The sequence below is a fragment of the Lithobates pipiens genome, unplaced genomic scaffold, assembly GCF_037356315.1.
Source record: "Lithobates pipiens isolate NorthernLeopardFrog02 unplaced genomic scaffold, aLitPip1_a1.2 Scaffold_23, whole genome shotgun sequence".
Taxonomy (NCBI): Eukaryota; Metazoa; Chordata; class Amphibia; order Anura; family Ranidae; genus Lithobates; species Lithobates pipiens.
The window spans coordinates 304,451,781-304,469,429 of record NW_027507785.1 but is presented as its reverse complement, the minus strand read 5'-3'; the positions used below and the strand labels follow the sequence as shown (position 1 = coordinate 304,469,429).

Here is a 17,649-nt window from a genome sequence, read left to right as displayed (position 1 = left end):
GACCGATGAGAGCTTTTGGTTGGAAAATGCGACCGTGCGTATGCTCCATCGGACTTTTGCTGGCGGAATTCCAGCCAGCAAAAGATTGAGAGCAGGTTCTCAATTTTTTGGTCTGAAAAAGTTCCGATCATAAATTCCGATCGTCTGTACCAATTCTGACGCCCAAAATTCCTACGCATGCTCGGAAACAATTCCACACATGCTCGGAAGTATTGAAGTTAATTTTCTCGGCTCATTGTAGTGTTGTACGTCACCGCGTTCTTGACTGTTGAAAGTTCAGAGAACTTTTGTGTGACTGTGTGTATGCCAAACTTGAGTGGAATTCCATCGGAAAAAACATCCAAGATTTTTCAGACGGAAATTCCGCTTGTGTGTACGGGGCATAACAATGTTAGCTTTTCCTGCGCAGAAGGAATGTACATGCATATAGCTAAACAACTGCCTATGAAATTTTTTAAGCCCTTATGTTTGATTGAAATGAGATGCAAACCAGGGCTGGACAAATCCCAGGGACCAAGTAGCCAGATGATACCCATTCTGGCTTCCGAATTTCATATTAACCTCTTCAGCCCCGGAAGATTTTACCCCCCTCCTGACTAGAGCACTTTATGAGATTTGGCACTGCGTCGCTTTAACTGACAATTGTGTGGCCATGCAACGTGGCACCCAAACAAAATTAACGTCCTTTTTTTCACCACAAATAGAGCTTTCTTTTGGTGGTATTTGATCACCTCTGTGGTTTTTATTTTTTGCGCTATAAACAAAACTGGGACTGTTCTATTTTTTTTAAAAAAATGGGGATTTTTCCTTCTTCATTTATTTATATATATATTTTTTCACTGAGTGGATAGAGGTTTAAAAAGGAATTTTTACACTTGTCACAAGGGTGATTTATTAGGCATAGCGCATGTTAGGTTTATGAATCAGTTCTTTGATATATGCTGACACATTGTATATAGAGAGGGAGTTTATGTTCTTGATTATTTTAATTTAGCGCCGCAATTTTTTTCACTATTTTATGGTTTAAATAGAGATTTAAATACTATTCACAGATTTATTATAAGTGGCAGCTGTGCACATCAGGGTTAGTTTGTCCTAGAGCGCAGTGGTGGGAGTTCAATTGTGGGTGCAGTTTATCTTGAAAACCAGAAGTTTATAAAAATGCACTGGTTACTGTGTAAATGACACTGGCAGGGAAGGGGTTAACCACTAGGGGGCGATGGAGAGGTTAAGTGTGTCCTAGGGAGAGATTCTAACTGTGGGGGGGTGAGCTTCAAGTCACATGACAGCGATCACCGCTCCCGATGACTGGGAGCGGTGATCTCTGTAATGACACAAGCCAGAACGGGGAAGTGCCTCGTTTACATAGGCAGTTCCCTGTTCTGAGGCTCCGTGACACGATCGCTGGGAGACCGGTGGACATCGAGTCCTCTGGTCCCGTGGGCACAGTATCTTAAAGATGTACAGGTACGCCTATTTGCCCACCGCTGCCATTGTGCCGACGTATAGGGGCGTGCAGCGGTCGGCATGTGGTTAATTTATCCACCCCGTTCTAAACTAAATAACCCCAATGCGTGTCTGAGCCATATTTCTTTTTACCCCTGAACATTGCCCATAAAAATGTGTTAAAATGCTTGCATAGGCACATTGACTAACATGCAGATGCATTCAGAGGTGTAATAAATGCAAAATGCCACGGAAAACTGATTTATTTTTCACATCTGTGTGCATGAGGCCTAAGAAAAGACACCGAGCGCAATACAAATCTGAAAGAGTTTTTGATCCTCCCACACTGAATGCACGCCCAAGCTAGAAAATGTTTGATCTGCTGCTTCACTGTACATTTGTATGACCTCTCCTTTCATTTGTTTTATGCAGATTCTCCACTAATGAGTTCTGGCAAGAAATTCAGTGCAAGGCGTGAGGCCATGTTCAAGCTTCCAGAGTCAATACCGAATGCGAGGTCTGGGGACGAAGGACAGACCACTGGAGAGGAATACAACTCAATGCATATAGCCACGGATCATAAAGAACAAACCGCGGTTGTGGAGGAAGGACAAGCAAGGCCTGTGAAGGAAGGACAAGCAAGGCCTGGGAAGGAAGGACAAGCAAGGCCTGGGAAGGAAGGACAAGCAAGGCCTGGGAAGGAAGGACAAGCAAGGCCTGGGAAGGAAGGACAAGCAAGGCCTGGTAAGGAAAGACAAGCAAGGCCTGTGGACAAAGGACAGACCAGTGGCAAGAGATTAAAACCAAAGCGTAAGCACGCGGTTCACCGTCCAGTCACTACCACCATCGAGACAGAAACCGAGTACGAGGACGAGGACGAGTACGAGGACGAGTACGAGTACGAGGACGAGGACGAGGAAGAAACAACAACGGTTCACAAAAAACCAAGGAACCAAGGAAAGACCACTGGCAAGAAATTAAAAGCAAAGCATAAGCCCACGGTTACCCCTCCAGTCACTACCACGGCCACCAAACAAACAGCAACTGTTGGCAAAGAATGGGTTCTGCTAAAATACGTTGTCATTCTCTGTTTTTTCATCATTGCCATAATCTCATTAATATTCATATTCCGCTTGGGAACAGCAATCTACAAATGGTAAGTTGATTTTATATTTTCTATAGTATTTTATCAAAATACAAACCAAAGGTCCATTTTCTCTATTACCAGCAGTTTGCCCTCAATGTTCAGTCCCCAAATTTTAGCAGCAAAAGCTCCTCTTTGAGCATAGAGTTATCTTTCACACACCAACGATAGATCTATTTTTGCTAGTAATAAGGGCATTTTATAGCTTTAGCATGTGTGACAGGTGGATGGCTATGAGGCTGCAGGTAATAATAGCAAATGAGTTCCTGATGTATACCTGTAATTACCTTTTTTTTCCAAATGCCACATACACACGATCGGAAATTTGGCCAGCAAAAGGCCGATGAGAACATTTGGTCGGAAAATGCGATCATGTGTATGCCCCATCGGACTTTTGATGGCTGAATTTCGGCCAGCAAAAGATTGAGAGCATGTTTTCAATTTTTCGGACATGCTCAGATTCAACTACGAGACGAAAGCTATTGGCTACTGGCTATTGAACTTCCTTTTTCTAGTCCCGTCATACGTGTTGTACGTCACCGCGTTCTTGATGGTCGGAATTTGGTGTGACCGTGTGTATGCAAGACAGCATGAGCGAAATCCCATCGGAATTCCGTTGGGAAAACCATGAGAGATTTTTATGACCAAAATTCTAACAATTGTATGTGGCATTACAGTTTAATTTGCTGCACAATGTCTGCATATAAAATGTAACAAGGTCTATGCCAGGACACATTGACAATGGCAGCAGTATACCGTTAAAGAGGAACTCTCCTAAAATTGGTATCTCAGGCTTATATAGTGGAAAGTCAAACCTAAATTTAAATATGTCTAAACCAGTGGTGAGACATTCAATTCAGTGTTCCCAGTTCTTGCAGATGTCATAGCCAGCACAACATCAAATGATAATGGCAGAGCAAAGTAACTTAGAAATTTAACGGAAGGGGCACACTGGTTAAGCCCCCGTAGAGGGCAGATTTTAGGTGGAGTCAGTCTTTATTTCTGCTTAGTTCTGTTACTTTGTAAAGATTGCTTATATCGTTCTTACACTCTTTTTTTTTACATTTACAGTCGAAAGAGAAAATTATGGAAACAGAAGGCGTCAAGAATGGAAGAAGGAAGATTGGAACAGGATGATGACAGTGAAGATGAATTTTAGGGGGGCATTGTGGTTCAAGGGAGACAGGAGGGGCTGCTGCCCCAGGCGTTGTGGTATAATATAAGGTGGGGGGCTGGAGGGACGCCCCAGGTGTTGTGGTTTAAGGGGGACAGGAGGGACGGCTGCCCCAGGCGTTGTGGTTTCATGTGAGGTGGGGGGCTGGATGTGCGGTTGCCCCGGGTGTTGTGGTATAATGTGAGCGGGGCTGAAGGGGCGAAAGCCCCAGGCGTTGTGGTTTAAGGGGGACAGGAGTAGCTGCTGCCTCAGGCATTGTGGTATAATGTGAGATGAGGGAGACAGAAGGGGCTCCTGCCCCAGGTGTTGTGGTATAATGTGAAGTGGGGGGCTGGAGGGGCTGCAGGGGCTATGAGGTGGGGCTGGAGGGAAGCCCCAGGCTTTGTGGTGTGATGTGAGGTGAGGGAGCTGGAGGGGCGGATGCTCCAGGCGTTGTGGTTTAAGGGGGACAGGAGTAGCTGCTCCCTCAGGCATGGTGGTATAATGTGAGGTGAGGGAGACAGAAGGGGCTGCTGCCCCAGGTGTTGTGGTATAATGTGAGGTGGGGGGCTGGAGGGGGCTTTCCTAGGTGTTGTGGTATAATGTGAGGTGGGGGGCTGGAGGGGGGACTGGCCCAGGCATTGTGGTTTAAGGGGGACAGGAGGGGCGGCTGCCCCATGTGTTGTGGTATAATGTGGGGGGGCTGGAGGGGCGGCTGCCCCAGGCGTTGTGGTATAATGTGAGGGGGCTGGAGGGGCGGCTGCCCCAGGCAATGTGGTATGATGTGAGGTGAGGGAGACAGAAGGGGCTGCTGCCCCAGGTGTTGTGGTATAATGTGAGGTGGGGGGCTGGAGGGGGCTTTCCTAGGTGTTGTGGTATAATGTGAGGTGGGGGGCTGGAGGGGGGACTGGCCCAGGCATTGTGGTTTAAGGGGGACAGGAGGGGCGGCTGCCCCATGTGTTGTGGTATAATGTGAGGGGGCTGGAGGGGCTGCTGCCCCAGGCGTTGTGGTATAATGTGAGGGGGCTGGAGGGGCGGCTGCCCCAGGCAATGTGGTATGATGTGAGGTGAGGGGGACAGGAGGGGCGACTGCCTCAGACGTTGTGGTTTAAAGGGGATAGGAGGGGCGGCTGCCCAAGGCGTTGTGGCATCATGTGAGGTGGAGGGCTGGAGGTGCGGTTGCCCTAGGCATTGTGGTATATTGTGAGGTGGGAATACAATGTTCCAGCAGGGAAGGGGAGGGGGGATTCCTCCATCCACCTTATTTGTCTGGATGGATGGAGGAATCTGTATGGTTTTTATTACATCTACAGTATGCCTAGCTTTAGTTAGCTGCCTAGTGCACACTTTTAACCACTTCAAAACCAGGCCAATTTTGACATCTCTCTCATACATGTAAAAAGCTGAATTATAAGAGGTGATTTCACCACCACAGTTAAAAAAAGAGCATATGTGTGGAAGCATGGGGGCAACAGGGGTGGAGGAGCGATTTGCTCCTAACTTTTGCGGGAGGATGCCCCCATGCTTTGGCATATATAAATGGTGCACGTATGCCCATGATTAGAAGTGGGTGGATGAAGGGAGGTATTCTAATGGTGGGCATACCCACCGCTCAATCTCTTTTTTTCGTTCAGCCCACAGGCTGCATGAAAAAATAGGATTTTTTTGTACTTACCCTAAAATCCTTTTCTCTGCAATTCACCGACTGACACAGCTTCTCTCTTTAGACCATTGGGTTGTTATGCCACCTTCAGAAGTGGACTAGGCATTACATGTTAACATGTGATAATAAAACTACTGCAGGCTCAGTACATCAACAAGCAAAAAAAAAAAAAGAGCATATAAGCATGGGGGCAGCAGGGGTGGAGTAACTTGCTCCTACTTTTTGGGGTGGATGCCCTCATGCTTCAGCATATATATATTTTAGGCACAGGATGCAAATGTTTTATTTTTTACTATTTTTTTTTTTGTATTTGCTTTGCAGATATGGTAAGCCTTAGGCCGCGTACACACGCGGGGACTGTTCGCTCAACTTTGTTCGTCAAACAGTTTCAGCGGACAGTCCGCTCAAAATTAGCATGGACGGACATGGCCACACTCGACGTACGAACAGTTTGCTGAAACCGTGCGCGATGACGTGAACGGCACGTACGACGGGACTAGAAAACGACGTCCTATACACTGCAATGCAACCTTCGGCGTATAAATTCTTTCTGAGCATGCGCGGAACTTTGTTTGACGAACAAGCCTACACACGAGGGGACTGTTCGCTGAAACAAGGTTTCAGCGGACAGTTTTTCGGAAATTCCGAAAAACCTTGTTCAGCAGACTGTTCGCTGAAACTGTCCGCTGAAAGCCCACACACGAGCGGACTGTCCGCTGAAACACTGTTCAGCGGACAAAGTTGAGCGAACAGTCCCCGCGTGTGTACGTGGCCTTACTGTTATACTGTAATGTTACTTGTATTGTAATGTTATTGTTAACCATCATTTGATTAGCAGGTACGCCATTCGGCTGCAGCACGGATTTATTTATCTTGACAGCAACAGCGTTTGCTTCCACCATACATAAAGCCATGACTCCAGCGCTGTCGGAGGTGATTTCACAACCACAGTTAAAAAAAAGAGCATATATGTGGAAGCATGGGGGCATGGGGTGGAGGAGCGATTTGCTCCTAACTTTAGCGGGAGGATGCCCCCATGCTTCCGCATATATAAATGGTGCACGTATGCCCATGATTAGAAGTGGGTGGATGAAGGGAGGTTTTCTAATGGTGGGCATACCCACCGATCAGTCTCTTTTTTTCGTTCAGCCCATAGGCTGCATTAAAAATAGGATTTTTTGTACTCACCATAAAATCATTTTCTCTGCAATTCACCGACTGACACAACTTCTCTCTTTAGACTATTGGGTTGTTATGCCACCTTCAGGCGAGGACTAGGTATTACATGTTAACATGTGATACTAAAACTAGAACTTTCTAGTTAAGCCAAAGGGGCGGTCCCTTAGGTAACAACCCCTCAGCATGCTACTGCAGCCACAGTATATCAACAAGCAGTATAACGTAAAGAAAAATATGAGGGGCAGGTGATACCTACTGTGATAGGTAGTGAGGAGTAAAATCAAAAATGTATGCCCTTAGAAATCCTGAAGGCGGTGCTTGCTTTTCGGTGCCCCGTACGCGGCTAAGCTCCCAAAAAGTCTCACACGTGGTATCCCCGTACTCAGGAGAAGCAGCAAAATGTATTTTGGGGTGCAATTCCACATATAACCATGGCATGTGTGAGCAATATATCATTTAGTGACAACTTTATTATTATTCAATCACTTGGGACAAAAAAAAAAATATTCAATGGGCTCAACATGCCTCAGCAATTTGCTTAGGGTGTCTACTTTCCAAAATGGGGTCATTGGGGGGGGGGGGGTTGTACTGCCCTGCCATTTTAGCACCTCAAGAAATAAGTCATAAACTAAAAGCTGCGTAAATTCCAGAAAATGTACCCTAGTTTGTAGACACTATAACTTTTGCGCAAACCAATAAATATACGCTTATTGACTTAAATGTATGACTGAAATTTAGTTTATTGGATTTTTCTTATAACAAAAAGTAGAAAATATCTTTTTTTTCAACATTTTTGGTATTTTTCTGTTTATATCGCAAAAAAGTAAAAATCGCAGAGGCAATAAAATACCTATAAAAGAAAGCTCTATTTGTGGGGAAAAAGGGAAGAAAATTTTGTTTGGGTACAACATTGCATGATAGCACAATTACCAGTTAAAGCAGCGCAGTGCCAAATTGTAAAAAGTCCTCTGGTCTTTGACCAGCCAAATGGTGCGGGGCTTAAGCGGTTAACCAGTTGCCGCCCACCCTATAACACATTTACTGCTACAGGGCGTCATATACACGCGATACGTGCTCCCTGCACAATGCCAAGCCTGGGGAGCGAGTATCTGCTGGCCTGGCGGTGCCGTGATTTACTTCAGAACCAATCAATTTACGGGTCCATGCCAATGATTTTTGGCCTGGACCTGCTGATCGGTTCTGACGAATCAGCAGACAGCATGTGCCTCTGTTTACAAAACATAGGCACAGGAAGCGATGCAATCTTAGTTCCTGGAGCCCTCTTTGGTTCAAGCATGAGAAGAGATAGCATTAGACTGCGAATAAAAGCAGTACACTGACACCAGATCACATAGTTGGGCAAATTTAACCCCCTGATCGCGCCCCCCCCCAGTTAACCATTTCACATCCCTGTCACAATGTCAGGTACAGTGAACAGATTTTTTGCTGATCACTGTATTAGTGTCACTGGCAATGCTAGATAGCATTAGCAGAAGTTAGCGTCTATCCTAGATAGCACCAGTTTGGCCGCCACATATTTCCTAATGAAGTTTATCCCCCTGATTGCCCCCTAGTTAACCCTTTCACTGCCCTGTCATTGTCATTAGTACAGTGTACAGATTTTTTTGTGATCACTGTATTCGTTTCACAAGTGACGCTAGATAGCGCTAGGGTCAGCGCCAAACCCAGATAGCATCAATTTGCCAGCCACAAACTCACCAAGACCCCTTTCACACTGAGCTGCCCCGGGCGTCAGCAGTAAAGCGGCGCTATTTTTAGCATGACCTTGTCTAGGCGGTCGGCCCTTAGACTGATCACGGCACACTTGCGTAGCAACGCAGGATTGCGTACCTGCGCAGTGTGGGGAAACTGACCCAGTGACATCAGACGCCGGCCGCTGTCGGCGTGTCCTAATGTGCACGGGTTGGGGAGCATACTTAACGGGGCTTCCAGACCCGTTTGGTGTGCGGTACAGCCCAGGGGTGGTATACTGGTCGGTGTGGAGTTTGAGGTAAGATTTAGCCCCCCCCCCCCCCTCTTTTTTTGCAACCTGCTGCTGTCTCAGACTACACTGTCTTATCTGACAGTTTGATTACCATGTTTTTTTTGGTCATATTACTTTACAGTGTCCCTTGGCTGGATAGCCATAGACACTTTCTTGCTACAGGTTACATCTCCTCCACTACGGTTGGCTGTGTCCTGTCCCTAGTGTCTACTCCTTTCACCTTGACCTACTACCACCCCTGGTAATGTGTTGTTAATTTTACAACACTTATTGGTGAATTTTTATACCTATGCAATCCGTCTGTATATTCCAATCACTCTTATCCCCCCCAACCCTCCCCTCCCTTCCCCTTTGCCCCCCCTTTCCCCTTTTCTCCCCCTCCCTCCATCTCTTCCCCCCTTATTTTCCTTTCTTGTTTTTCTTCTTTCTCACCCCTCCCTTTCCTCTACCCCCACTTCCTTCCCCCCTCTCCCCTTTCTTCTTCTCCCTTTCACCTTCCTCTCCCCTTTGTCTCTTTCACTCTTCCTTTCCCTCCCCCCCCCCTTACACGGTTCACCCCCCATTGCCTTAATTGTCCCCACTATCTTGTGCAGCAACTGGGCCCTATTAATTAGATTACAATTGGCTTGTCTATTTACCATTATCATATCTATCCTTAATTAGATGTGGATCTTTTTATTACAATGTTTGCTGTATAATTATATTCCTTTTGATGTAATTATTGTATATTTTATTGTATGTATTTTCTGACTTATAGATAGTCCCTCCTGAAGAAGCTGTTTCAATCCCCAAAACTGGTAGAGGACCAGATTGTCTATAACCACATCAACAGTCTCCACTGGGGTGATCCCGTTAGCAGTTGTCTGTGGTTGAATTGTATTAATTTGTTCTTTGTACATGTCTTTTTTATATTTAATAAAATATATATTTTTTATATAAAAAAAAAAAAATGGTCATTTGTGTATCAGTACCAACATAGTCCTGTATAACCCGCTTGATGGGAATATATCCATGGCCAGCTACAGCTAACAGTAACTTGATTTTCAGGCCTAGGCAAATTGTCATACATCCCAGGAGTCTTCAGTTAAGCACACCCTCCTGCCTGCATGCCTCAGCTAAGAGCAGATGGATTCCAGGAAGTAAATGCTATATGAATCATCTGCCCTTACTCAATATGGCCACTGCCAGAAGTCCTAGTTTTTTTTTTTCAGTGATTTCTCAGCAAAATAAAGCATGCAGTCTTGAACATTAACCTTTCGCCAATTGCGCTTTAGCCAAATGACGGCTAGCACGGCCGGCTAGTTCTGGGAGGGCGTCATATGACGGCTCCTGTGATTGCGCCCACCGGGCACCGCTGATCACAGATTGAGGTAAACAGGTAATACAGACACTACTGATCACAGGTTGATGTAAAGAGTCAATCAGGGGCTCTTTACCATGTGATCAGCTGTGTCCAATATCAGCTGATCATGGATGTAAACAGAAGGTGGTCATTGGCACTCCTTTCCTCACGCTGACAGCATAAGGAGAGGAGAAGAGAGCTGATAACTACCTTGTGTAAAAGGGACAAGTACATCGATGATCAGGGCACTGATTATCAGTGCAGTCCCAAGAGTGCCCACCAATGCTGTCAATCAGTGCCCACCAGTGCCGCCTCATCAGCAATGGAGAAAATGTACCCATTTGCAAAATGTTTAAAAAAAGTGACATTTTTTTTTGTCCAAATTTTTGGTGTTTGTTTATTTAGCAAAAAAATAAAAAACCCAGTGGTGATTAAATACCACCAAAAGAAAGCTCTATTTGTGTGAAACAAAATGATAAACATTTCATATGGATGCAGTGTTGCAATTGTCATTCAAAGTTCAACAGCACTAAAAGCTGAATATTGGCCTAGGCAGGAAGGGGGTAAGAGTGCCCAGTAGGCAAGTGGTTAAAAATGAATTAGATAGTGTTCTTTAGTTTGTGGCGCTCAGATTTTTAAACATGAAGGTCAGGTTACACATTACGTCACTTCTGACGTTGTAATCTGTCAAACTAAAATTCCCGTATTCTTAGTAACCTCTTCACTTTCGACACGAGACTAGCATGCCACAAAAATCAGACGTTCTGTCATCCAAAAATCAAAGCGTGTGTACGAGGCTTTATACATGTCCTGTGGACAGATTCTCCCAGCTGTGGATCTCTGCAGCTCCTCCAGAGTTACCATGGGCCTCTTGGCTGCTCCTCTGATGAATGCTCTCCTTGCCCGGCCTGTCAGTTTAGGTGGACGGCCATGTCTTGGTAGCTTTGCAGTTGTGCCATACTCTTTCCTTTTTCAGATGATGATTGAACAGTGCTCTGTGAGATGTTCAAAGCTTGAGATATTTTTTATAACCTAACCCTGCTTTAAACATCTTAACAACTTTATCCCTGACCTGTCTGATGTGTTCCTTGGTCTTCATGATGCTGGTTGTTCACTAAGGCTCTCTAATAAACCTCTGAGGGCTTCACAGAACAGCTGTATTTATACTGAGATTAAATTACACACAGGTGGACTCTATTTAATAATTAGGTGACTTCTGAAGGCAATCGGTTCCACTAGATATTAGTGAGGGGTATCAGAATATAGGGGGCTGAATACAAATGCACGCCACACTTTTCACATATTTATTTGTAAAACATTTGGAAAACCATTTATCATTTTCCTTCTACTTCATAATTATGTGCCACTTTGTGTTGGTCTATCACATAAAATCCCGATAAAATACATTTACATTTTTGGTTTTAACGTGACAAAATGTGGAAAATTTTAAGGGGTGTGAATACTTTTTCAAGACACTGTACATACTTTTGCCGTATAGTGTAAGTGTGATTGTCAGGTCTTTACATACTTTTTGGCCATATAGTGTCAGGTCTTCGTATACTTTTGGCCGTATAGTGTAGGTGTGATGGTCAGGTCTTTACATACTTTTCAGCCGTATAGTGTATCACACCTACACTATACGGCCAAAATTATGTAAAGATCTGCCCATCACACCTACACTATACGGCCAAAAAGTATGCGAAGACCTGACAATCACACCGTGTGATAGGTAGGGATAGGTGTGATGGGCAGATCTTTACATAATTTTGGCCATATAGTGTAGGTGTCATTGTCAGGTCTTTACATACTTTTTGGCCGTATAGTGTAGGTGTGATGGGCAGGTATTTACGTACTTTTTGGCCGTATAGTGTAGGTGTGATGGTCAGGTCTTCGCATGCTTTTTGGCCATATAGTGTAGGTGTGGTGGTCAGATCTTTACATACTTTTTGGCCGTATAGTGTAGGTGTGATGGTCAGGTCTTTACATACTTTTTGGCCGTATAGTGTAGGTGTGATGGTCAGGTCTTCGCATGCTTTTTGGCCATATAGTGTAGGTGTGGTGGTCAGGTCTTTACATACTTTTTGGCCTTATAGTGTAGGTGTGATGGTCAGGTCTTTACATACTTTTTGGCCGTATGGTGTAGGGTTAAGGGTCAGGTCTTTACATACTTTTTGGCCGTATGGTGTAGGTGTGATGGTCAGGTCTTCGCATACTTTTTGGCCGTATAGTGTAGGTGTGGTGGTCAGGTCTTTACATACTTTTTGGCCGTATAGTGTAGGTGTGATGGTCAGGTCTTCGCATGCTTTTTGGCCATATAGTGTAGGTGTGATGGTCAGGTCTTCGCATACTTTTTGGCCGTATGGTGTAGGTGTGGTGGTCAGATCTTTACATACTTTTTGGCCGTATAGTGTAGGTGTGGTGGTCAGGTATTCGCATACTTTTTGGCCGTATGGTGTAGGGTTAAGGGTCAGGTCTTTACATACTTTTTGGCCGTATAGTGTAGGGTTAAGGGTCAGGTCCTCACACACTTTTGGCTGTATAATATAGACATGAAAGTTGGGTTTTTACACTCTATAGGCCATAAAGTGTAGGTGTGAAGGTCAGGCATCCCCGTACTTTTCCCCACATATATTATGACTAGTCAGCGGTGACTGGCAGACCTGTCAATCACGATCTTTTGATTTACTTAAAAGCTTCAGAAGCAGATCAAGTTGCTGATATGAGTATCCCCAGTCCATCCAGCTCTGACCCCCGTCTCCTGACCCCCGAGTCCTCCAGCCCTGCAGGTAATAGCAGAGGCAGCCGGAGTGCAGCCTGTTAGCATTGCATTGTTGTGAGTGACTAAACAGCTCCTAGGGAACAGCATACATATATCAGTGACACACGCAGTAGCAGCCTCTGTGCTGGGGGGGGAGTGACTGCTGATTGAAGTGAGAGGCTGGATTTCACCGCCATTGGCTCCACAATTTCCTGCCTACCTTGTGCTAAAGCATCATTATCTGTCTCACCCTGGCAACCAGTGTGCCCTCAGTCCAGGGACAGGACGGGGAGACAGGACTGGCATACTGGGGGATCCTGGGAGTGGGATCACACCGGGGACAAAGCTGCTCTTCTCACATTTTATTATTTTGTTGTGTTCTTTTTTGCACACTGCAGCTTTCTGGTGCCTTTTCTCTTTGCATGCTTCAGCGTAAGACCAGAGGCCAGCCGCCAGCATGAGTCACCCATACATCGGGTAAGTGGCTACCAAGTATTGTAGGAAATTCTGCGTCCGCCAAAAGCCCGCTCTCTGCCATCTCATCAATGCACGACGCCTCGTTTTTAACCCCCTCGCTGCCTGTCCCTCGCCACTCCAGTGTACCCTACTTGTTGGAGGCAGCGGACTTTACATCCGCGGGTCCGAAATTCGGTCAGTGGGTTTAAAAGATAAAAAAAAAAAATGCAACGCCAAGGTTGTCAAGGAGTATCAATCAATGCAGTTATATTGGCGGCTGTAGATTTGTGGTGACATTGCAAAATGTTGGCTGTAATTTGTAAATGATAGTAAGGGCAGCTTTACATTTCCTGACAATTATATTCCTTTTACTGAGGTGCAAACAGAGTTATATAGAACTATTAGGGTCAGTTCAAACCATAGAAACGCAGTCCGGATGTGTGCCGGTCTGCCAGATGCTTTTCTGCATGCGCGTTTCTGATTTTTTTGTGTGCGTTTTTTGACGCTGTTGGTCCAGTGCATTTTTTTCCCCCTCTTTTTTCTTAACCTTAAAAAAGGATATGTGTGTTCCAGTGCGTTTTTGGTGCGTTCCCGTGCGTTTTTGATGCGTTTTACAGCATTCCAGTACAGTCCAGTGCAGAAAAAATGCAGCACGTTCAACTTTTTTTCTGGAACTGGAACACACTGCAACTGCAAACACTGGTGTGAAGCCTTTAATATATATAGCAGTATATATATATATATATATATATATATATATATATATATATATAGCTAGTAAAACACAGACCAGTATATGAATATAGAATAGATGATAACATATATCGGTATATACATATAACTTAGATTAACATACAACAGTAATATATATATATATATATATATATATATATATATATATATATATATATATATATATATATATATATATATATACACACATACATACATACATACATACATACATACATATATATACATACACATACATACACACACAGCTTAGAGTAAATATAACAGTATATGCACATATAGATTAATACATAGCAGTATATACACACAGTATAGTTTATAATAAAACATAGTAGTATATACATATATTGTATATTACAGTATATATTTATATAGATAGTAGCACACAGTAGTATATACAGTACATATATTGTATAGTACATATAGGAAGTAAGAGATGGTAGTATATTCATATACTATCTTAAAACACATATAACAGTATATATACATATAGATAGTAACACATAGTAGTATATATATTACATGGTTGTATGCTTATAGTTGTAGCATCTTAAAATACATATTTATACACCTATAGGTAGTAACACATAGTATATCTTAAGCCCCATACACACTATCAGATTTTCTGTTGATTTTTTCCTTCAGATTTACCAAAACATATAATATGAGGCCAAATCTTAGGAGTTTCAATGTGTATACAATCAGGCCGGCCCCTGCACTACATGATTTTGGTAAATCTGAAGAATGTAACATGTAGCAGTATATACACATAACTTATAATACATAAAGCAGTATATATATATATATAGTATATATATATATATATATATATATATATATATATATATATATATATATATATATATATATATATATATATTATACATAGTTAGTAACTTTTACATATGACTCAAACTCTTCCTGGGATGAATTCACTGTCATTACAAAGTGTTCAACTCCCCCTCCCCTCTGATTAGGAAGATATTAAAGATAAAGATATTAAAGCTTGTTTTTTTTTGTTGTTTTTTTTAAAGTGTTACTCCACCCAAAAAAAAATACATTTTACTTTTTTGGTAGAATTTGTTGAGTTGAAGACCTTGCCTGTCTCTTTTATCCCATCCTAGGGACCCTACTGGTGATCTACCTGAATGGAGTTCACTGTCTGTGACCATTATGAGGGGTTCCCACCATCCCTGCTGGATTTTTCAGTGTATTCTACATCAGTGGTCATCATCCCTGTCCTTAGGGCCCATCAACAGGCCGGTTAGTGGGCCCTGAGGACAGGGTTGATGACCACTGTTCTATGCGTGTGTGTAAGGCTGGGTTCACACTGCCGCACGGAGAGGCTCACAGCAGGGGTCCGGTGCATCCCCGTCACCGTTTCAGGTCCGATTTCAGCCATTTTTGGCTGATATCGGACCTGAAATGGAGAAGAAATGGACCCCTGTGCAATTTGCAGCGGAGCCACTCTGGAGATGTGAGAATCGGCTCCATAGAGAGCCAATTATGAACTCCTAACATGCGAATTGGATGTGGAGAAAAATACACATTCGATTCGCAATAGTGTGAACCCAGCCTTATTCTGGATGTTACAGAAATCTGCCCATTATCATTATGCAAACACTTTTCTTCTATTAGAAGGGTCACTCCTCCCAAACATTATATTCTAGTTATCAGAGTCTGGTTGATTCAGTCCCTGGTTTTCCTATACTGTATATCTCTGATACCCGACTGTTCCTGTCCACCTGGAGGGGACGTTTGTTTCTGATACTTTAAGGCTGAGTTCACACTATTGTGAATTGGATGTGGGTTCTCCGCATCCAATTCACATGTCAGAAGATTGTGATCGGCTCTCTATGGAGCCAGTTCACACATCTCCGGAGCGGCCCCGATGCGAATTGCACAAGAGTCCGGTGTGTTTTCTGGTCCATTTAAGGTGCGAATTCAGCCAAAAATTTGGGCTGAAATGGGACCTGAAATGGTGAACGGGGACCCACCGGACCCCTGCTATGATCCACTCAGTTCCTCAGTGTGAACCCAGTCTAAATCTTTGGTTGGTGGCTATTTACCTTGCCTAAGCCCCCGTTCACACTGGTACGGCTTGACATGCGATTTGACAGTTCCAAATCGCATGACAAGTCAGAGCCCATTGTCTGCAATGGAAAGGTTAATATCGCCGCAACCTATGTCTCAGTGATTATAAAAAAAGGTTCCTGCACTACTTTTTGCCGATTTCATTGCAACTTGCATAGACTTCTGTTAAATGAAGTCACAAGCCACAATGAAATCAGCGACTGATCTGCGGCTTAGGAATCATGCTGAAGTAGCGCAATTTCAAAGCCACACCAGTGTGAACCAGGGCTTACTGCATTTTGCCTTGCAGCATACAACCTGATTGGTTGATTGGTTTGTACTGATATATTTCCAAAAAATCAGAAATTAGACTGTTAAAAGTCACCTGTGCCTCATCAGATGTGATAGGAGTGCGGTCCTTTTAAATTTCAGGACGGTATAGCAGAGACTGACAGGCGTTCCGGAGGTGCTACTGCCGCCTCCTAACTATTTTTTATTTATTTTTTGTCAATTTTCTTTTTAAACTGTCTAATGGCAATTAGATTCCACAAGACCTCGTCAAACGTGGAGCTTTGGTGAATTCACATGCCGCCGCCCCCCGATGCTTTAATTTGCAGTCGCTGCATTTTTTACACGGAGTGCAGAGCTTGACAGGTGGCACCACCTGTCAATCTTGCTCATTGAATTCAATGGAACCTTGCTGCAATTGCATGCAATGCACGTGAGTGAAGCACAGTAGTATTACAGGGTTAAATGAGGCAGTGAGGAGGTGATATTATGTCTCCTCGCTGCCTGACACCTGCTGAAGTTTCCCAATTCTTCACGATCCCCGGTTGGTGAGAATACTGCTCCGGTACTTGCTTCAGTTCTCGTGGTGGTCCCTGAAAATAAGATGGTTGGTCCCTTAGTGGTGACAACTTCCCCTCTACCTCTGACCACGACAGGTTCTCCGGCCAGCAGAATCAGCACTTCTAATTGGACTGCAAGCTGCGGCCCCAACCCTACGCTGCTCTCTTGCTTCTGCATAGGCCCCTCAGACAGCCTGGCAGCTGGATAGGCCTCAGGCTCTGGCCTGGCAGCCCGGGGCAATATAACACACGTCCACCCAGACAGCCATCCAGGTGGCACAGAACCCCGATCACCTGACCTCACCCAAATAAATAGGCTCTCCCAGCAGGCCAAGGGACCCAAGAAGATCCCTGCCTATCGGCTAAGATACCCCATTCATTCCCAATCTGTCTTTACAGTCCCCTTATTTTATCTAATGTCACCAGATAACCAGCCACCTAGTGACAGAAGAGAGAAGTGCATCAATTCCAGAATTAGGGTGGAATCTATTGGCCAAGGCAACTATACTTGGACGGTAAATTTACTAGCAACCTTGCCTAACCATCAGGGTGCTACAAACGTATAGGTTTGAACCGAGCCTTAATGCGTTGGGGTGCCAATCAAACTTAATGTCACCCCAACCCAACACACCATCGCATTGCAGAAAAGGGAATCTGACCCTAAAGCTTCAGCTTGCATCTGGCAACGTTAAAACTTTGACCTGAATCACATCGTGCATCAGACATGCTGAGTCTTGTAGTTCTACACCAGGTGTCAAGTTGTCTACCTGACCTTGGATAGTGTTTGTCCAAGCTGCAGTTTTTAAGCAAATATAAATTCCGAGTGTTC

At 44.1% G+C, this 17,649-nt stretch overlaps 1 protein-coding gene across 6 annotated transcripts in view; it reads left to right on the top strand.

Moving 5' to 3' along the window:
• Nucleotides 1-12,820: 12,820 nt before the first annotated feature.
• The window catches only part of LOC143926583 (uncharacterized), a 203,830-nt gene continuing 199,001 nt past the window's right edge, over nucleotides 12,821-17,649 (top strand). For 5 of the 6 annotated variants that reach the window (XM_077450456.1, XM_077450455.1, XM_077450457.1 and 2 more), the window contains exon 1: nucleotides 12,821-13,167. In XM_077450456.1, the coding sequence (XP_077306582.1) occupies nucleotides 13,148-13,167 (20 nt within the window). In that variant the 5' untranslated portion in view covers nucleotides 12,821-13,147. The remainder of the gene's footprint in view (nucleotides 13,168-17,649) is intronic. The other variant, XM_077450459.1, reaches the window with a different exon arrangement.